The following is a 22,703-nucleotide window of genomic DNA, read 5'->3' on the forward strand; positions in this document are numbered from 1 at the left end:
AGCATATTCACATTAGTAGATTGTGAAAAATGAATATGTGAACCCTTTACACATAGATATAACAATCCGTTAATTACCAAACAGTTCTATTGAATCAGCTAATTGAAATATACTAGTCAAATCTGTCAATTAAATCTGTCATTTATACTATGTTTGATCAATCTGTTTTTAGTAATATTAGTCTGCTGAGTACAGGGCCTAGTAATGAAAAAGGTTTGAATATCCAAGCCCTACATTATTAACTTTAAGGTAGTTGAAGCTTTTATGAAGAATGGTACTCATTTGTCGGCTGGTCATAGTCAATTAGTTCAAATCTATCGGTCAATCATTAATGATAGACCATGGAATGTGAAGATTGAGCATGTATATAGGGAGGCCAATAATGCATGCGCGGATTGGCTAGCAAATAAGGGGGGTTATGATGTCGCAGCAACTGATCAATTTCGACTCGTTATTCTGGCTGACCAAGACATGGTTGGTGTCGCTTGGCCTCGGATGGTCCCTGCTTTGAGTTTTAAGTTTTTGTTCTAGTTTAGTTTAGTTTTTATTTTCGCTTTTCTTTTCTAACTTTTGGGTAATATCCGTTTTGTTGTTAACCAAAAAAAAATGGGGAGAATAGGGATTTTCTCTAATTTTACTTAAATGCTCTCAAAATAGAGAAGGGCAAGAAGTATGAGATGAAGGGAGTAGTACCTTAAAAAGCAAATCATGAAAAAAATAATCTATTAAATAATGTTTATAAAAAAATAGATATAAATGAGTATTCTGCATTTCTAAAATAATATTTGCTCTAGCATACAAAGTTGTATATACAACTCCCATGATTTTCACATACAAAACCAAGTAAACTATCTTATATAAGGCTACAATTTAGTAGTGTATTCAAGACATAAAATCATTCATTTGACCTCTCTCTCTAGTCACAACCAGAGGCAGTAGCCGAATCAAGATACAAAGTTGAAGGTGTTAAACATAATTGGAAAATGTAGGGGGTGAATTCAATTAGTAATACAAAAAGAATGAATAAGCAAGAATGATGAGTGAGTGATTCAGAGCAAGTAATTAAGGAAGTCATTGCATTTGTGATGAAGAGGCAGAGGTCTGCAATGAGGAAGTAGAAAGGGTATTAGGATTAGAAGAGAACTTGTTAGGCGCCAAATCGGATAAATTAGAGCCGACAGAGTGGCCACGTCGCATGTTGGGCTTGGTAGGGGCATGTCTATGGAGCCTGCACCTAAAGGAGCCAACATGTGTAGTTGGAGAACAAAGGCAATTGGAGCGGGTGCTGGAAGACTTCTTAAGTGGGCTTGACGGTGGTGACGTATGTTGTTGACACTTCTTTTGTGCTGCTGCATTATCATCTGCAGCACCATCCATGTTTTGTAATGATATCTTCCGCCTCATCGCCTTTTGTTCGTCCCGTTTCTCATCCATTGCCTCCCTTACTTGCTGCTTTACCCTATTATTTGTTTGTTTTATTATGAGATACATATCATCTATATATATATATATATATATATATTTATATAACAAGAATATACATTCATGCATGCATGCATTTAAATAAATAACATTTTAATTGTTGTTCAATTGAAAACAAACAACCTGATATAAAACACCATAACAATCTAATCTAATCTAATTAGAAAATACATCAAATGAAGAATGATTATATAATACAGACATACATACCTTGAATTGCAGTGGTGGTAGCACAAAATGTGAGAGGAGTTGGGTTGTAGAAAAAGAGGCTGATGATGAAGGGTAGACAAATTGAGAAGCCTCTTGTTTTGGTGTAAAAATGAGGAGAGATGGGACAAAACTCCAAGAAGAAGAGGGAACAACACAATTGTAAATAGAAATAATAATGTCCCCATTCTTCTTGCCTTCCTCCTGACCACCAAATATACCTTCCTAACTATATATTTTCCCTACATTTTCATGTTTCTGCTTTTTTCCTAATTTTACACCTTATTTTATCTTTCTAATTTTAGTCATTTATCATGGTTTCCATGCATTTTTTGTTGCGTGTCTTCCTTGAGGTGCTGCTCTGATTCTTTGAACCGTCAATTATTCATTTGTTTTATTTATGAATTAGGGGGGAATGTGAACATGTGATGTATTCTACTTCATATAAGTTTAGAGAAAAAAAAATAAAAAAACATAAGGCTGATCTTGTACAATTTGAGGGGGAGCCAACTCATAAATTAAATCTAGAAATTTATTCCAAAATTGTAACAACCAAGTTCAGACTTTTTTTACTGTTCAGCAAGGCTAGGGTTGTTCCGCTAATGTTCGTATAGTTGCAAAGCCAAGATTTGAACTCCTTACAATGAGGAACATATGTCCCATCTTTAAGTCTCATCTCATGTCCCATACTCTCTCATTTTCACACATTAGACATACAAAACACCGTGTATATTTACTTAGTTCATATGTTAATGTGACAAGGTAAAAGTAGCATGAGACAAGAGATGAGACAGGAGGATCCTCACTGCTTAACCTACCTGCTCAAGATGTGTTTCCCTGAGCTATAGATAGATAGGGCAGATTAGGCAATGTCACCGCATCACAACTACTTCGTATCAATCCTATTTATGGTATAGTGACCGAGAGATAACAGGCGACAACTGATTGCAAATGACCATCACATTACAAAACATCCTCTCCTTTCGGAGTGTAATGTATCAATAATATGATTTGTCTGCCAAGCTAATAAGATAACAAAACCAGCTACAAAACATTTGAAACAAAAATATTCAAAACACCCAAATCAATTCTCTCCCCTCCCTTTTGAGAAGGGGTCGAGTCAGTGGAATTTTTTTATAAGCCGAAAACATTACAGTTTCATTTCTGCCTCTTGTATATTTTTGCCAAAAATGACTTGAGAACAGCCTGCACTGATTTGCTTGGATGCGCTTCAATGGAGTTTACTATCTTCTCATAACTCTGTTTCTCAAACTCCGCAAAAACACCCTGCAAATTTATAACAAGAAAGCTCAAAAAAACAGATAAAGCAAACCAGTTTAAATGACTGAACAGGGCCTGGAGCACGCCCACAAAGAGTAACCCCTTGATATATAAGATATAGTAAACACTATCCTGATCCTACCAAGCTTAAATCACCATACCCAGATGGCCAGGTAATAGTCATGGACTTTAATACCAGGTTAAATTCATGAGAAGGGCTTGAGCAACACCCATAAAGAAGAGGGGTTGTCTATTTCATTAGCCTAAGAAGGTTTCATCGTAAAACTAATTGGTGATGGTAGTAGTACACCTCCGTGGTTTATAAAGTCCACCTCATTTTGTGGATATGGCACACTCACGAGTGAAACTCAAATGAGTTAGAAGCTACAAAAACAGATGTGGAGGACCTTGTTTATGACAGGAGAAGGCCACCTCTGCTGACTTTTTAAGTTTATATATCCAGTATTAAAACTATCACTCGTCTCCCTTGACTCAACGGTAGAGTAATTAATATTTCAAATCTCCATCAAACCCTGACACCCTTTATTTTTCATTCCAAGGTCTGCCACTGCTTGCCACCTAGGATACAAACACAAGTGTGCCTGAGAAAGGACATAACCTGGAGATCAAGGTGATGATAAAGCTCTTTCACTTTTGCCACACAGGCTGCATCTTGCTTGCCGTAGTTTTCCTGAAATACGACCAATTAGACCCAACAAAAGTTTATTGGAGCTGGAAAGCCATCAAAACCAGACGAACTGGCGTAAAGAAGCGTAGAATCGCAGGCCTAACTTACATGTAAAAATTTCTTCTGTTCATCGTTACATAGTTCCAAAGCTTTGACAACCAACCAAGAGCACTTAAAATCTTCTATGTCAGTTCCAATCTGAAGATCAGAAGATGTTGATGTCAGGATATATAGATACTAAAGCCACTTGGCAGATCAACCCAAGAATGCAATAGAGAAGATTTGCTTTTTACCTTCCCTATAAATTCAGGGTCTCCAAAACAATCAAGATAGTCATCCTATACAGAAAGAAGAAAACCAACAAAATAAAAACTGGAAGTTAATCAGAAGTAGAATATAGAAAACACTATACAAGATGAGTGTATCGCAACTGTAGAGTTGAACTTTTAATTAAAAACCTGCGATATGTTCTGTCAAACTAGCAAACCGAAAGAAGGATGTGTCCTATATTTATAACACACCTGTACTTGGAAATATACTCCCATGTCAATAAGAATGTTTTTGACATCAATATGGTCTTCGAGTTTTTCACCTGACATGAGTAAAGCACATGCAACCTGTCCAATAAGAAATTAGCAACATTTGAAACAAGATACAGAATTTATATTGGAGAATGGGGCGGTGACTACAAATAAATAAACAAATGAGTGTGGGAAATGAACTTACTGATAAATAGAATGAATAGTAAGCGGTTTTGTACTGAACAATGCGGCGGTGACTACAAATAAATAAACAAAGCGTTAGAGAGAGTGGAAAAGGTTAAATATATACTGTATTTATAAAGAGAAGAGATGTTTAGTGGTATGTATGTATGTATACTGACAGATCCAAAGAATATTTAGAAAGATCTTTTTCTCCTTCAAGAGTGGTTATGAGATCAATCATCTGTCCACTGGCAGTCTGGAATTCAACCTGGAAAATTAGAAAAGATATGATGATTAGATATGGTGATAGTAGTAATGTAGTGTTATTTGGAGAGGGAATGAAGGAAGGATGAGGTAAGTACCTCATTAAATAAATCCAACAAATCTACATAGTAAGTTTTGTCCCTAAAATGATTCTTGAGGATTCTGGGAATATGGTTGCGAAGGATGACACCGTCGTTGGCAGCAATAATGCCAACCTTAGGGAGTCTAAACCAGCAAGGCTGGCCACGGCGGGTGTGAGAGTTGTCCATAATATCATCAAGAACAAGAAAATAAGCTTGAAGCCATTCAATGCACCAGCCAAGGGCAGAAGCGAGAAAGATTTCATCATCAGTGAGGTCTTGTCCTTGCTTCAACAAAGAGTAACTGTCAATAACTGATAGTCCTCGATTGAGCTTACCACCAGGAACATTATAGTCCAGCATCTGAAGGAGAATATAGTACTAGTATTATAGAGTGAATGAATGAGAGTAATGAATTCAAATGATAGATTCATCTCTTCTTATTGTTTGGATTGGATTCTAACTCAGTAACTACTAGATACTCTCATACTCCTATTATTCAATGTGGAATTAATCTACTATTGTATTGTATTCTATATATATATATATGATCAACCCCATTGGGAAATATACATAGAGTACATTGATCATATGAATCAACTGAAATTGAAATTGAAAAAAAGGGAGTAGAAATCTAGAGATACATACCCGGTCAACCCATTGGGTGGAATCAGGTGTCCATTCAAAAGCAGGATCACTAAGGAGCTCCGATTTCAGAACTTCATATACTTGTAGAAATCTTGTCCTTAATTCGCTGCTCATTCTTATTATTCAATCTCGATTGAGGCAATCTCTATTCTCTATTCTCTAATCTCTAATCTGTAATCTGCAATTGGGGGTTGGTGGATTTAAGAGAGAGAGATAGAAAAAGAGATAGATTGAGATTTGAGATTTGAGATTTGGTGATATAAACGATGATGATGTGATGAGATTTAGAATGAGATCAGTCGACTGTCTTTTATATAAAAACAACGCAACACAGGGACGAATGACGATGGACGGATCCATGACTGAGACTCCACTCCCTTGTCCCTTGTTTCTTTCTTTCTTTACAGACTACTATTATTATATTTTTATTTACATTAATATGCAGATTTACCATATCTCATCAAACCCCATCATAATAATATTAATAAAAATAGTAGTTAGACCGATATATCCATCTATAAAGACTAATTGTTTTTAATATGCAAAACATACTTTAAAATTGGGTAAAACCGTTTTACAAAAAATGTATTACAACTACGTAGAGGTGGCAATCGGGTCTGATTTGGGTCGGGTCTGGGCCGGGTTCGGGTCTCCGGTAATCGGGTCGCGGCGAGTTACGGGTCGGTTTCGGGTCACGGTATTTTCGAGTCCTACCGGATTGGGTTTGCTCAAGTTCGGGTCGACTCATTCAGATCGGGTCAGACTTGTCGGCTCTAATTACAAGCATTAATACCCCTTGCGGCCTTTCTCATATTAAAAGCCGTTTATTTCCCTGCTGTGACTTGTGGCCTGCTAATGCTTGCCTCGTGGGTTACTATGTGTTTTGTGTTCTTTTCGAGTGGGCCCAGTGGTGGTGTTACTTGCTCGGTTTCTCCTTTGAATTGGAGAATTGTTGCTGTTTTACGACTTTGGGTTGACCTCTCCTCCTCCTTACAATATGCCCCTCGTGGGAAGCGTGCCTCATCAAATGTCCGTCTTTCTACATTTGCACGCACATCCCTTCCATTTATTATCCTCCGTCTCCTCTTCCAAATTCAACCCTACTCTCCTCTCCTCTCGAGTCTCAATGCAATTCTTTACCAACAACACCCTCATGTATGTGTAAAGTTGGTTGGTGTAAATGGTAAGAGTTCTCACTTTTTAAACAAGTGGTCGGGATTCAATTTCTGACTCTTGCAAATGAAAAAGTCAAATTTAAAATGGGTCAACTCATTAAATTGCCTTCAGTAATCAATACCCCGAAGGAGATTGTCACCGCTATCGGTAGGGATAAAAAAGAAGATTAAATAAGATCGTGTACCTTAGGTAGCATTTCACATGTAGTTTATATGGTTAGATAAGCTATCCTTGCAAAGGGTGTTGATTTACGCAGTACGCATTTTACTCAACACAGTACACTTTTGACCATATTACCCCTCTCATTTATTCATCTCTACGTTCCAAATCTCTCTAATTTCTCTGTTAATGGTACTGCATTGATGAATTGTTCAAAAAAAAACTTGTGCTGCATGAATAGCCCCTCCCCATCACCCTTCCTCCTCCACCATTCTCCCAACGTGGACCATCGTCCCCCTGCCGACACCCTTCCTCCTCCACCCTTGTGCCATCGTGAATCACCTCCACCAGCCGTCTACCCTCACATTCGCTATCGCCGACGAACGTCGTCTCTCTCTAAAATACGTTCACCAAACAACCCCAAAATTATCCCCACACCACACCACTTCCTCCCACTCCACCACCGGCTGCGACTTTCTCCCTATCGACGGCAACACTATTCCCCCAACAACCAATGGCCATAGCACAATAATTTATAATTAACAAAACCCCTAAATTAAATAAAGAATTCTGATTTCTGAAAAAATGAACGAAAAACCTTAATTTGATAGATACTTGTAGAATTAACGCACCATTCTACAATCAAAGTATGTTTATAATTGAAAATTGATTAATCAGAGATGGTGGAGGGTGAGTGATAGAGATAAACTGATTTGAAGGTTTTTTTTAATTTAGGGGTATGAAATGGAAAATAATAGACAAAAAGTACTAAATTGAGTAAAATACGTACTGCGAAAATAAATTATGATTTGCAAAACACATGCAAAGAAATAAGATATTTTATTTTGGTTAAATTAACTACTTTGGTCAATGTAATATGTAACTTTGTAAACATTCTTATAATTTACCTTTTTTTGTTGGAACAGTAAAGATATAATCTTTACATATTAACAACATGATTCTCAAAGCCATACATACATAGTATCACATTATTGAGAATAAAAGTACAATTTCTTAATTAATTGATTAAGGAAGATGTGATGTCGGGTAACTGTTATGTGTTGGTGGAGTACGATAACTTAGGCACAAGCTTCGTCACGTGAGCATCTACATGGCACGAGACTCCTAACGATCATCGAGACATTTGCTCTGGCGAGTGTGAAGAACGAGATGCACTCACGCCGCAAGGGCGTAGAAAAGAAATGTCGGATGCAAGCCAAACAAACCTGCCTCTAATGCAGAAAAAACTTCTACATCTTAATAATCGAACTAGACAAAACAAATATCAACAACCCAATAAGCCACGCTAGTATATAGGCCAACACACAAATAGCTCCTTTACTAAACGCCTGACTATAAACACCATAAGGAACCATTTTAAGACGTAGCCAACATAACCCAGACATAAACTCATCACTTCATTATTTCTATAAGAGGTTATATTATTGGAACAACGAAAAGAAAAAAAGACAAGTATTCAGCAGCATGGATGTTGAGTTGCATACCACCATATCAAGCCAAACCAACGCCATTGTTCACTGACAACCAAACTCGATCCTACCCAATCACACCTCAAATGGAATAAGTTAAGACCAACTTTGACCCACTCCAATCTAAGACAATGATTCACGAACCGAACCATTCAAGTCCATCGAATAGCCTGCCTAAACCAATAAACACAACCAACATCGATACCTAAACGAACCCCTAAGAACGACACAAACAGCCTTACATGCAACCAAGCTAAGAAACAAATACCCAACACGAGCACTGTAAAACCAAAAATGGACCAGATGGGCGGGGGAGGGGGCGAGAGGAACACCATATAAATCTAAAAAACAACACGACGTAAAACACCACGACTCGAAAAAGACGATTTATGCCCATACCAATGACCTGATACGTGGGAGAAGGAGCGAAGGGAAAGGGAACACAATATTGATCCAAAGAATAGCCCACATAAAACACCACGACTCGAGAAATATCCCAAGGGCAAATGGAAAATAGAACAGACTAGGAGAAGAATTAGCCTTACAATGGGGTGGGGGAAACGGGCGCTGGGTGGGGGAAACACACTCATAGGTTGCATGCAATGTTGTCGAATAAAGGACGGAGAAACAAAGGATCGAACGGGACGAAGGTAGGTCGACGAGACAAACAACCGCCATAAACTCCGAAGACGGAAAATAATCGGTAGGAAGCAAAAAAAAAACAAGGTTAAAATTGGAAGCTATAATTAAAGGAGGAGATGTGATCGATCGTCAGATATTTTTGGAGAGTCCCATCTCCGGCGAAAGGGTAGTAGAAAAAGGGGGAACAAGAAGGGTTAGGTTTTGGGGGATTTTTAGAGATAAGTGAGATAAATTTTAGAGAGAGAGTTGTAGTATTGTTATAGGTTTTGTCAATTACCACTCCCCTTACCGGGCCGAGGCCCTCCTCAATGATTAAATTGTCATGAACGAGTATTAAACTTATATTGCACTTGTCATACAACGATCATATTGTCAAAGTAAAAAGTAAAAAACCAATGTTGTTACTCGTTTAAGGCCTAGCTTGGCCACACACCGTGGAGGTTGTTCTTTAGCATTTTCGTACAAGTCGCTCGATGATAGTTAATGAGGGTTCAAATTAAATATCGCGTTGATTTGAGAAATAAGCACCAAACATTCTGACATTTGAGCGTTTGGTCGTGTCGTATTCAACATCTTATGATGATTACTCGTTACTATAACAAAGACCTCTATTTAATTGTAACGTTTAGGTTATCACGCATATACAAATTAAGAATAAATAGTATTCACTTATGGTGAACAGGCTGACCTGTTAGCCGGTGGATTTAACTAGTTCGGTTCGCGGTTATGAACACCCCTAGTGACGAGGTCAAAGGTTGTATTTGGTTTGTACATATAAGAATTTGTATAAATCCTCACATATCTAACCCATATCTGAATTCAAGTTTTATTAACATATGGTATTTGGGCAAAATTCAAATTTGAGGATCAAATATAATTTTTCAAACATGCCATAATTAGGAATCACAAGTTATTGGATAAGGCGGTCTCATAGCATAAGACCAACCGATTAACCAAAAAGCCCAACAAATATAAGAAAAAAGAATCACCTAAAAAGAAAGAAAAAAAATAACTGCTTTTACGTTACTCCCTATTAACCACGATTATACTCTATTACTCTGCCCTTCACCTCTTTTGTTTGCCCTTATGCAACTCCATCCTCGCAAATTAGCCATTAATGCCACCTAGAATGATAACCTCCAAACCAACCTCTGTCCCGACTACCTTCTTCCCGTAACTTTTCCACACAAGTATTCATGTCAAAGCCGTGATTTTATTATCTAAAACATTCGGTTTTCAAGCTAAATTGGTAGTCATTATCTAAAAATTTAGTTGACTGTATAAAGCAATATCTAAACTTGTAACAATAAGAAACAAAATAAAAAGTTGATTTTTGTTCATTATCATATGATGTTTTCCAGTTAAAATTGGGGAGTGCGAATTTAAAACTTTTAAATTATGTAATTTGAAACCCAAATTTTCAACTTAAAATTCTAAGTTCTTAATATAAAAAGATGAGTGTTCAAGTTAAAACAATAATTTGAGTTTAGAAGTATGGAATTTCAAGTTTAAAATTAGAAATTTCAAGATTAAATTTGAACCTAGGTAGTTGACGACTTTCCCTTTGCAGTGACAGTGACCATAATATTCTTCATCTATAGAAGGTGGTTAAGGTGTATCTGCAAGGTGGCGACAGTGAGCAGGTGGACTACAAAGGTGGTGGAGCAGGTGGCAGTGGTGAGGCGGTGGGCCGCGAAGGAGTTGTCGTTGATGAGGAGATAGAGGGTGTGGATTGTAGTGACAAACTGTCAATCGAATACAAGAGTTTTCAATTCTTTCAATTGGTTTTTATATAAGAACTTTTAATGAGCTAATTTATTATATTGGGCCCGTCCTATGTTGTAAGACGGTGTTAGAGCATCTCCAAGGGTAAGCAACAATTATACTAGCTTAACTTTACACATAAGTTTTTTAAGTTAAAACACTTTCAAGCTACAAACTATTCTAATGGTTAAGCTACTAAAGTTGTTGCTTAGATATACTCATATACATTTATTTAATGGGTGTACATCTCTTTGTGGGTCTATTTGAGCTACTAGCTCAATTTAAACTAGTTTATGTGGTACTCCAATAATTAAGAAAGTAGTTTGAATTTTTTTTTATTTACAAGCAAATCCTTTTGCTTAACCATTAGAAATACTCTTATAAAAAAGTTACTGATTAGAAATTTATCACTCAAAAATTACATCCAAATTCAATACTCCATACTCCGTGTAATTTAACCCAACGCAACACTAAAGTCATTCCAACATCTTGATGAAAAGCCAACCCATATGGCCATATCTATGTTACTGGAGCAGACTCAGCCCAAAGATGAAACACATCCAGTCCACCTGTCGAGATTGACCACACCGACTCAAACCCAAAATAAAAATAAAAATAAAAATAAAAATAAAAATACAGGATACATAAGATAGATGATATCGCGCTTCTGCTTTATTCCTTGTTCTAAAACAAAGCTACACATCTATCTGTGTTGGTTAAAAATCCCATCCCCCATTTATATTTTCTAGGGTTTCACTCAATTTTGGATCGGGGATTTCTAGTGCGCTTCATAATTCCTCAATTCCTCCAATTGACATCGAAAGGGCTTCTTCCTTTCAAACCCTAATTTCCTCAGGTATCATCTCTTCAATCTCTCTTAATTACTTTATTTCGCTTTCCTTTTCTTGAATCTGTATATATATTAATTAATTGAAAAAACTGTCAACTTGTGATTAATTTGGTTGTTGTTGTTTCTTATCTGATCCGATGTCGTCGTTTTGGTTGTAATATCATCATCAGTGAAATAGAATGACGACTGCAGCTCGACCAACATGGGCACCAGCAAAAGGTGGAAACGAGCAAGGTGGTACAAGGATTTTCGGGCCGTCTCAAAAGTATTCTTCTAGGGATCTTGCGGCTCATACTTCTCTAAAGCCCAGGTAATGCCTATTTAACTTGATCAAATAACATGTATGTATATTGTTATTCTTTTTTTTTTTGTTTTCTCATAATCTAGTACTCCATACTCCGTGTTGATTTGCGTGCCTCTTGTTTTCTCATACTCAAATGCCTGTATAGTTAATGCCTAAACTTATTTCAACCCCAAAAGATTTTAACCATATAAAATCTAATTGTCAACCTAATTGTTCACAAAAAGTCATTGCTAAGAGAAATCATTATCATTATCCTAAATTTTAAGTACAGACACAAGTTATGCACTTAGTTGTAAGGTGGAATAATGCACGAGTCTCACGTTTGCTCTAGAGGGCGTTGATGGATGATGCACTCTACTTAGATAGGAAACGAATGGATTTGGTTGAGAGACAACTGACTGATGAGTAGTGGTAAATAAATTACTCTTCATTTCTTTACTAGGTGTTTTGTCTTACGCACTCCATCCCAATTTTATTGTCTCCACTCCCCTCAATATTTATCTCAAAATTATTGTCCGTTTTCTTAATTTAGCATGTATTTACACTATAAATCAACTCATCTTTGCCATCTTATTAGCTTTTCTTGAATCCACCCAAAATAGAAATTAGTACAATTCATATTTACATTATAAGTCCACCCATGGTTAGTGTTAATGACAATTATTGCGAAACTGGCTTCCTAGGAATATAAAAAAAACTTGTATAAAAAGACTGCAATCAGTGGCCTGAAAAAAAAAAGGTGAAGGTAGACATGATATCCTCAAGCAATTGATCTGTCAAATATGAGTGTTGCTCGTATTGTATGATGGTTTAGAAACAGTTGCAACACTTGGATATATGCATGACAAAAGCGCGATGGCTATAATTGTCGATGAGGCACTAGCTAAAATGCCTTGAGATACCTTACGCGCGCCTTGGTTATTCAGCACTCTCTATTTTTTTTCTTATTTAGTTCTTTATTATACTAGTCCCTTTTCCTCAGTATACTTAGCTTTTATTCAATTACACATTTAACCTTCTTTAAAATCCAAAAAGGTGCACTATTGCATAAATTCTATTTTTGAAGTTACAAATCTGTTTGCAAAAATAAAATAAAATAAAACTGTGTGTGTGTGTGTGTCCAGTTCGCATGAGACTTGCAGCATCACCTTGCGTCTTTTAGAATGTGTTCTTCCTTATGTGGCAGTCCGTGGCAATACAGATATTCTCTTGGCATTGTGGTTTCTCTAAGACTTCTGGTGTTGCTGCATGCTCAAACTTGGCTGTTTCTTATTTGCTCAAAAGATCTGCAATAAAAATCAAGTCCACCTTCTTGACACGCGCTGGAATGCTCCGTATTTCTACACTTTGTAGGTGACTTAGTCATTAGGATCCTTGACTCTGGAAAAATAATTCAAATGAGCGGCATATAAAACTTTTAAGTATACGAGTATCATTTAAAGGAGAAAAATAAACCTGTAATTTTCCTAGAGCTAGCATTCTCACTTCTGGGTAGTTACTTCTATAATTATGGAGTTACGGGGTACATGGTTATAGACCAATTTTGCTTGGCTAGAAGCCATTCAGCCAGCTACGCTTACAGAAGACTACATTCAGGCTGATTTTGGCTAATTTGGATTAGGAGGCACGTGTGTCTTTTGGCGGTTGTGGTTTTCTTATGTTACCAACCGTGATATTTTTGAATCATGTGAAGCCGAGGTTTCCATTTCAATGGAGTCAAAGACTCGTTATTCATTGGTTGAGGGTTCTAATGAAATAAAGCAAAATTGTTCACTAAACTGGATATGATTCTTTTTATTGTCAAGTTGCAGTCATCACTCGTCCGATTTAGTTCGTGGTGCAGTTTTCATATTGGGTCATTCGAAAACAGTATTTTTTTTGTTGCTAGCACTCTAGGGCTGCGTACATCTGAACCTTCCCCCCCACCCCCTTACCACGCAATCTACAGGAAGCCGAATCTGAGGTCAAGACTCGGGTGGGATAGACTGGATGTAAACGCGGTGCAATGAATAATTAAGATTACGAAGAAATCTTCAATTTTCTTATTTGTTGTGGTATGGTTTTAAAATCAGTGCATTGCGGATATTTTCTCTGGCTGCTAACGTTTACATTGCTGTTCAGGAAGGATGGCCAGGAGACACAAGATGAACTGCGGAAGAAGGATTTCCGTGCTGAACTCGAGGAGCGGGAACGTAAACATTTTGGTTCGAAAGGGAAATCCTTTAGCGGTAAGTACAACTGAATGTTAACTGCTTGTGCTATTTACTTTTGGGCTTAGTTATTGGTTTAGCAATATTTCATGACCATTGTGCTGCTTGAATTCCAGTTCAAGATCCTTTCCCCCGCTCTTAAAGTATGTTGTGTTTATTTTGCAGAGGAAAGAGATCGTAGAAAGGGAGGCCCATTTCTCTTAGAAGGTTTGTCCGGATCCCTTTTATTTTAGGTGAGGGTGGTGTGGATATACAGTTAAAATATTTCTAAAGTTGAAACAAACTTTTTATCTTATACAGGATCAAAACGAGATACTGATTTCATTCCGAAAAATGTAGATGCTGATGATTCTGATGTGGATGTAAAAAGTGACGACGAAAGGTAGTTACATAATTAATAAACATTTGCCCCCACTTTTTACTGTAACAGTCAAGAGAGGGATACGGCACATGAAAACCTTCTCAAAGCTTTGCAGTCCGACTCTCTCCAACTCACTATTTTGTCATTAATCCAAGGAATTGATTATGTGCTTTCAATTGGTGATCACTATCTATTCTGCACATAGACTTCTAGGTTCTGTTGCCCTCGTACTAGAACTATAAACTTTAAAATTTTACTTTTCGAGTGCATACCAAAATTTACATATCCTGTCCCCGTCCCTTACTACTTAGAGTCCTTGCAACATTGCCGGAAGCATAGTTGTTTCTGGAAGTTGGTTTGAGGTTGATATCTCTCCTTCACATGCAGCTATTTCTCATTATTATGCACTTTCTACTTACTTTTGCTAAGTATTGACTTACGTCTACTTTTCTGTTTAGTGATGATGACGATGACGATGACGAGGATGACACCGAAGCTCTTTTAGCTGAGCTTGAACAGATAAAGAGGGAAAAGGCTGAAGAGATGGCACGCAAGGTAAATTTTGATGAATCCATTTTTTTTAGTTTGGATGTGGTATAACTAGATTTGATCCATGTCAATTACGGAGCATCTTTTTATATGGTAATGTTTTTGACACATTCAATAAATACAGGAAAGACAACAGCAAGAAGAAGAACTGAAAACCAAGGAAGCAGAACTTATTAGAGGAAACCCACTGCTTAATATTAATAATCCCACCAACTTCAATGTCAAAAGAAGGTAAGAATTTCTATCCACCTTCTCTTTTCTACCTTCTCCTCTAATAACCGGTTAAAATATAGTATATTCGGCCTCATCCACTTGCCGTTCGACCCCACACGATATATATTATTTTAATCGTTTGTGAGAGGATAAAAGGAGAAGGTGGGAGGGAGAAGGTAGATAGCACTCCTCAAAGAAGGTTAGCTTGTTGATAATATATTTTGCTGAAACCATCTAACCCCCACATAGAGGTTGTTTTCTTTCAAAAAGGAATTGCAAAGAATGAGGTCATGAGAACAAAATAGGTAGTAGAAATTTTGAATGAGTGATGTGAGAAATTTTGAACAAAATATCTTTATTCAAGGCAAGGCGTGAAATGCGTGATAAACTATCTCAACAGTACTGGTTTTTTTCCTTTTCTCCCAGTGAAAGTGCTAGTTTCTTATCCCCAAGTTTTTCCTTGTATGTGGTGCAGGTGGGATGATGACGTTGTATTCAAGAACCAAGCTCGTGGTGAGACAAAGCTAGCTAAACGATTTATCAATGACACGATTCGTAGTGATTTCCACCGGAAATTTCTACACAAATACATGAAGTAGAGTGGTATATAACCCTGTTTGGGGAAAGGAGAAAAAAAAAGAAAGTGAACAATGTAATGAAACTACGAACTTCCTTATTTCTGTGGCATGAAAGTGTTGTTGGACAAAATCCTTTTTAACATATTGGTTGCCTGATTCTGCACCTCTGCAAATGAATGTGCTTTAGGTTGTCTTCTACTTGTGTGTGTCGTATTGTAATTGACTAGTGGCTGCTAATCAGTGGTGTGCTTGCTGGTTATAATTTGTCGAATTTGGTTATACTTTACGCCACTTTAGTATAGTGTTCTTGTTAGCAGATTAGTTTATTGGTGTAGTAAAGTAAAGGGTTTAGGCCTTGTTTGGATGGAGTAGTAAGTAAATGGGAGGGAAATAGGTGGAGAAGAGCTTCATTGTTTGGTTAGAAGTAGGGTGGTAGTGATTATTATTAGTTGAATGTTCAAGAGTACATACTACATTATACTTCGTATAATACTCCATAGTAAGTTGTGTCTACTACATCTATCCCGTTTTTTACTCTTTTTGGTCTTTGATATTCAGTTTTGGTTAACACTGATCATTAGAGGGAGCAAGTGTGCATCGTCCTGCATTCGCTCTAGTTGGAGTGGGCAAGGTTCTTGTGGGTACAGATATAGTACCCGCCATGAGTGATAGATAGGGTGAACCGGTGGATTCTGCATCACTTGATCTCAATTTGGACCATTGAAAGGAAATGGACGAGAGAGAATGAAGAGGACTCAAATTGGTGGGATCACACCCTCTAGCAGACAAAACCTTCTAAAACAATAATCTTCGCACCAAATCATACTCATCTGTAAGTAAATAAATATGCTCCGTATATTGTACAAGGACCACTCACATACACATATGCTGCTTTCATTACAGTTGATTGATTATTACAGAGTATAAAAATAAAATAGAATTTTTAATCAAGTCACCAAGAAACGCTTCAATAAAATATACAAAATAAACTTGAAAGTTGAAAGCCTCACCAAGCTTTGCAATCATGAGAAATGATTTTATACAACTTTGACGCAAATCGCAATAACAATCAACGTAAGAATTACGAACAGGACAGTCTGTCTACAGAAGCCTCCTTCAAATGCGCTGCCAAGAATAGCTGGGATATTAGTAATGTCCAGCAACCTGATTCGAGATTGCCAATATACACAAGACTGTCACTTGCACCCACGGTTCGAACCCAACCATAAACTGGAATGTAGGATAAGATAAGATTCTACTTGTTGTTTCCCTTGGGTTCATTCAGAACAAATTCAGTATATAAGTCCTTTAAAGCGATGACAACAGTCGTAATCAGAGGTCCCATTATTGCTCCCTGTATGACAAAATAGTAATAATATCAGTGACCATGCTTGCTCACAAAGAAATGCAATAATGAAAGATCGTCCAACTCTTATGGGAATCATTGTAACTGATATTTGTCGCTGAAAGTAAAAGGATCCCAAGTCCTAATTTGGATGGAGGGATAAGAGAGAAAGAGTGGGGAGTGAGGGAAAGGGAATAAAAAGTAGGCAAACAATCTCATATATTGGAAACCAGTAGAGGAAAGAAAAGCCCCTTGTTCAATGTTCATCTATCAATGCAAACAAAAACAAAAAACCTCAATCATCTTTGCTATTGCTTCCTCCATATCCCCTTATCCCAAGGATTGTGAATTGTGATATAAAGATGTGACTTGCATATATAAATATATAGTAACGGAACAATTGATCAAGAACAACCAAACAACAGTATAAACAACCATAAACAAAATTGCAGTAGCGGAATACCTCCAATGCAGACGGGAACAATGTCATTCCACCAATAATGCTAAGCCCGGTAAGGTATGCACTGTGACCCGGTATATCTTCCAGGATTTCGGATGCTCCGTATTCCAAGAGCACTAAATGAATGACTGATAAACATATGGCCAATATATATTTACCCTCTAAAAGAAGCTGTACAGCTGCTGGAATTGTTGCCAAACAAGTTGGAAAAAGTGGCAATAAAGGGCTAATGAATGCAAGCAATGTCGACATGTACACGAAATGAATTGAGAATAGCCTAAAAAGAAGCCAAGTCAAACAACCCTGTACAAACGCAACTTGTGCAGTGGCAAGCATAACACCAGAGATGGCCTTGTCAATAACTTCAACACACCTGGTTCTTGTAGCAGTCGAAATAGGAAGCAAGTGCATCACCTGATCCGTGACTCCTCCAGAGTCTGATGTTATAAGATAATACAAAACCCAAAAGAACACCATGGATTGTGATATGAAGTTAATAAAGCCAGCTGCTCCAGAAAGGATTGAGCCAACAATTGTGAACATAAACTTAGCGCCTCCCCCAAGAACAGACTTACTGCTTGAAAACACACGCTGCCCAACATCAAGTCCTTGTATAGCAAACCCTTTAACCTTGTCAACCAAATCAACTTTGCTAGAAATCAGCTCCCTGAGAATGTCATCGAGATCGGTATAGATATCCCCCCATGCCCTGTCCTTAAACTTTGCCCTCAAGCTAATAAGCTTGTCAGTATAAGGGGAAGGAGACATTAATTCAGTGGAATGCATAGATTCATTAGCTGGCTTGATAACAAAATGCTTAATCCCAGTGACAAACTCTGTCATATTATACTGCATAGCCAATCCATCAATCTGGTCGGAAACAGTATCATAAATCTTAGTGCTGTACTTATCAACCATCCCAGGCACATCATTATCATCCATCCACTTTTTAATCCCTATTTTCTCAGCATAATTATTCTCCTCCACATGAGACTTCAATGCAAACACAGCATCCCTACCCTCAACGCCAATCTTATACGAAAAGAAGATAACGCAAGCCAAAAACCCGACAATCATGACAACTATCAATCCCACAGCAACCAGTGTCTCCAACCTCTTCAATATCCCCCTTGTAAAAAAGGCGGTCATCCTGCTCCTCCTAAAGCTGTGACTTCGGAAATTGGAAACAGTTTCCATAGTAGAGTCGACAGTATTGGCACTGAACATAAACCCAAAAGCCAAGATAAGAACCGCTCCAAACAAGCCAAATCTCTCATAAACAAGAACAAAAACACTAAATGATAACAACCAACGCAACAACTTGGAAAACCCAGTTCTAGTCTTCTTCCTCCTGATCATTTTGTTGCCTACACACACATTATTGGCAATGAAAAATTGAATATTTTAAAGTTTGAAACTTAACATGATGAAGGTATTGTATTCTATTAAGGAAGTAGAATTAAGTGATTATTACCAGTAGGCGGGGGGTTACGACGAAGAAGAAACCTGAAAAGAAGGGCTTTAATATCAACAATGGTGCCAACAAAAACACGGAAAACGGAAACAGGAATAGCAAGGAAGGTCTCGGTGAGGCCCAAATGAAGAGGGTGAGACCAAAAGGAGACGAGGGTTTGTTGGATGCCACGCAATGGAATGGAACACAAGACAGCCCATTGAAGAGGACGGAGGTATGCTTCAAGGAGCCTGAATACGCCGTAAACAGTTAGGATTGTGAAGAGGAGGAAAGCGTGGGCCATAGCTATGTACATGGCTAGTCGTACTTGAGGGTCGGTGGAGAGGGATGATGATGAAGGTTCAGGTGGTGGTGGTGGTGGTGGACCCCCGTCTGATGCGTCGGTGGGTTTCCGTACGGATGCTGATCGGAACATTTCGTGCCAAGGTGGGGTGGAGGTTGAGGTTGAGGTTGAGGTTGAGGTTGAGGATGATGTTTCTTCTGGCTCTTTGTATGGGACCAGGTCCATTTCTCTTCTCTTTATTTATTATTAGTACTCCGTATTAAACAAACAAAATGCCTGAATCCTCCCTCCTCCTCCCTCTATCTCATCTACTCTTCTTCATCATCATTTTCTCCATTATTATTATTTTGGATTCAATTATTCATTCTCTTATCTTTATTTAATGACCCAACTTACGTTATACGGTCGCTTTACTTAATATCTCATTATCTCATGTCTCCTCCCAAATTTTACCATTAATAAATCAATAATTCTAATTTTCAAACATTACAATTTTACTCGGTTTCTTTTAGTTAAGACATCACGTATCATTTGTTTAGTACCGAGGATGTCTTCATCTTGTGTTTAAGACGGATATATTGTTCCGTAATTTTATGAAAATAACACATTTTTTATATATCATGAGAAGGGTTGTTTTGTTCGTTAAAGAATCTGTAACTCCAGAGAAGTAACAATTCACATGATTATATATTTCACGTGAATTAGGAGAAAGTTGTTTGGCTGGAATGTGGGAATTAGCTTTCACGGGAATTTCCACTTACCTAGGCTGGAATGTGGGAGTTAAGCAACTCCCTCCATGGTGGAGGAATTGGAGTTCGTATGGAGTTTTAATTCATGGCATTTTGGGCAAACAAACAACACACTAATTATGCAAATTCCATGTACAATTCATGTGTTTTGAAAAGGATAACTAAACAACCTCTAAAAAAGTTGAAATGTTTTTCCTCCGGAATGCATTCCCTTAAATAAGGCAACAAATGAAATTAGATTTTCTTTAATTAAACTTTTATCCTTTCGTTAACATATAATCTCTTCATGACACTAATTTTTTTAAAATCAAACTCTAAATTGTAGTCTTAAATCCTAAACCACACGCCTAAAACTTTCCTAAACCGACCCGAATAATATTGCCTTAAGACTATTATTCTGAAACTAGGAAATAAACTGATTAGCCTAGTATTTAACTTATTTCTTCTTATTCTGAAATAAGAATAACTAATATAATAATAATAATAGTATTCAATAAGACGGCACTTTAACTAATTCTCGAGCTAAACCAAGTCCATTCGAGCTTTTTGGTGAGCTACTGCGTGATGTCTCTATATCGAATGCTATCTCATTTGTTTCTTCATTTGAGCTCATCATTTTTGGATCATCCACTCCGACTTAGAAAGGAATTGACCTCAATTCTTGTAGCACAAATCCGCCTGGATCAAAAACGAACCATCCAACCAAGAGAACGAATAAGATGACAAATACCAACACACTACTACAGATACAACCTATAACAACGGTCAAAAACCGTTGTTATAAAAAAGCGGACGTTGTTAAAGCGTCCGTTGTAAAAGGTTTTAACAACGGTTGGTTTTCTTAAGGAAACCGTTGTGAAAAATATTAACAACGGTTTTAAGTATAAAAACCCGTTGTGGAAAGTGTGACTCAATTTTGGGGGGAAAGTTATAACAACGGGTTGTTTGTAAATAACCGTTGTTGTTTGTTCTTAAAAAATAAAAAAAAATTAAATTAAATATTACTAGCTATAAATATTAAAGCATCCTTTACTAACATATTAAAGCATCCTTTACTAACATTCATTAATTGAAACAACATGGCAATGAACCCTAATTTTATCAACAACGAAGAATGGCTTACACAAACGATTGAAGATGATGGGAAGGTTCTCGCCAAGCTTCCGCCGATCAACACCCATTAATCAAAGCATCCCTTGAACATCAACGGAATTATTGGATTAAGAGGCGTGAAGGTCAAACTTGTCAACAAAGCCTCATCATCATCATCATCATCATCATCTTCATACCCTCGTCGGCACTGTTTCGCAACTTGGTGCGCCAGAGATATGTTGAGTTGTACTCTTCCAACCTTATCTCCACATGCAAGTCGTGTCCTTGCATATATTCAATATGTTATTGCAAAATATGAAGCCAATGACCCGGAAGTTAGCGGTATACCGAGTGGCGTGATTGGTGACAGGTTGAGAAGCGCTTTTTACGCTTAACCAAGGGGTTGTTAAGGCTTATTATACATCTTTTGATTTCGATAATTCTTTGTAATGTATTTGGTTTAAAATTAAATGAAATGATCATTTTGAAAGTGTTGAGTTATGCTTGTTTGATTTGCTTCCATTTTTTCAACTCCATAGATCTATCATTCATCATCAAGATCTGATTATGGCACAACTTCCTAACATATATGGCACAACTTCCTAACATATATATTAATTAAAAAACAACTCAACCCACACATTAGTATAAATACATTGCATTATCTCAACTAACATGCATTTCCATTATCTCAATATATTCTCCAAACCCTATTTGCTAAAACATGCTCGATCCGTCTTGAAGGACGCCAAAGAAGATGGAAATGAAATAATTAGAAACACATACATGGAAATGAAATAATTAGCAGAATCTTTGAACGGAACCTAATGGTCGATAAAAAAATACATTGAAATGAAATAATTAGAACAATAAAATAATGACGATGAAACAAACCGATAATTCGAACGTACGTAAAGAGACGATGAAATCAACGGTGACGAGCGAGAAGATAAAGCGGCGATGAGAAAGAGAAAAGAGCGATGAGAAAGTGTGTGTTTTGTGTTTGTGTTTGTTCTCTTCTTTGGGTTTGTGTATTAAGGTTTGTGTTTTGTGGCTGCAGCAGACTTGTGTTTGTGTGGTTTATAGTATGGAAGGTATTGACAACGGTTATTAAACAACAACCGTTGTGAAATATGTTTTAACAACGGTTGTAGAAAACACCCGTTGTTAAATAAGTTTTAAAAACGGGTTTCAAAAATAACCGTTGTGATTACTTTTCACTAACTTTGCGCCAATTTTGCGCCAAATTATTAACAACGGTTGTTCATGTGTGACCCGTTGTTAAAACGAATAACAACGGTTTTTATAACCATACCCGTTGTAATTGATTTTAGTAAAATTCGCGCCATACATTCTACAACGTCTATTGTGATTTTCGTGAATATTCGTTGTTAAAGGGGCGTTGTAGTTGCCTGGATTTGTAGTAGTGACAACGAGCTCGAATCACATCCGACACATAGCTGCACCCTATTTCTTTTATTCGATTTCATCCCCTCTTAATTTGTACCATGGTCGTTTGTGCTTTCCTCCCCTCCACCCTCTGTGCACAAACATAGACAACTTCCCACGAGTTCCCTTGCTGAACGAAAGATGCACACACGACAAATCTTCTAACGGTAGAGCATCCCTTCGTAACTGAAAATCAAATAA

The 22,703-nt window shown here is 37.3% G+C and overlaps 3 protein-coding genes across 4 annotated transcripts; 1 reads left to right on the forward strand and 2 right to left on the reverse strand.

Moving 5' to 3' along the window:
* Positions 1-2,612: 2,612 nt before the first annotated feature.
* LOC141619783 (farnesyl pyrophosphate synthase-like) lies at positions 2,613-5,704 on the reverse strand. Its single transcript, XM_074436800.1, has 9 exons — positions 5,355-5,704; positions 4,725-5,069; positions 4,542-4,630; positions 4,385-4,436; positions 4,180-4,275; positions 3,952-3,996; positions 3,767-3,856; positions 3,590-3,661; positions 2,613-2,976 (listed from the first exon to the last, which is right to left on the reverse strand). Exons 1-9 carry the CDS (start codon positions 5,466-5,468, stop codon positions 2,848-2,850), a joined length of 1,032 nt encoding a protein of 343 aa, XP_074292901.1. The 5' UTR covers positions 5,469-5,704; the 3' UTR covers positions 2,613-2,847.
* Positions 5,705-11,195: 5,491 nt separating this feature from the next.
* Positions 11,196-15,846, forward strand: LOC141619785 (uncharacterized). Of its 2 annotated transcripts, none has more exons than XM_074436802.1 (8): positions 11,196-11,441; positions 11,606-11,745; positions 13,861-13,967; positions 14,115-14,156; positions 14,250-14,331; positions 14,769-14,865; positions 14,984-15,090; positions 15,548-15,846. In XM_074436802.1, exons 2-8 carry the CDS (start codon positions 11,615-11,617, stop codon positions 15,669-15,671), a joined length of 690 nt encoding a protein of 229 aa, XP_074292903.1. In that variant the 5' UTR covers positions 11,196-11,441; positions 11,606-11,614; the 3' UTR covers positions 15,672-15,846. The 2 variants fall into 2 exon arrangements, with proteins under 2 accessions (XP_074292903.1, XP_074292904.1); XM_074436803.1 differs by having other exon boundaries at positions 11,221-11,441; positions 11,614-11,745.
* A 662-nt stretch (positions 15,847-16,508) lies between these two features.
* Positions 16,509-19,702, reverse strand: LOC141619784 (uncharacterized). Its single transcript, XM_074436801.1, has 3 exons — positions 18,930-19,702; positions 17,459-18,822; positions 16,509-17,004 (listed from the first exon to the last, which is right to left on the reverse strand). Exons 1-3 carry the CDS (start codon positions 19,435-19,437, stop codon positions 16,906-16,908), a joined length of 1,971 nt encoding a protein of 656 aa, XP_074292902.1. The 5' UTR covers positions 19,438-19,702; the 3' UTR covers positions 16,509-16,905.
* Between the last annotated feature and the right edge of the window lie 3,001 nt (positions 19,703-22,703).

This window comes from Silene latifolia, chromosome X (genome assembly GCF_048544455.1).
Source record: "Silene latifolia isolate original U9 population chromosome X, ASM4854445v1, whole genome shotgun sequence".
Taxonomy (NCBI): Eukaryota; Viridiplantae; Streptophyta; class Magnoliopsida; order Caryophyllales; family Caryophyllaceae; genus Silene; species Silene latifolia.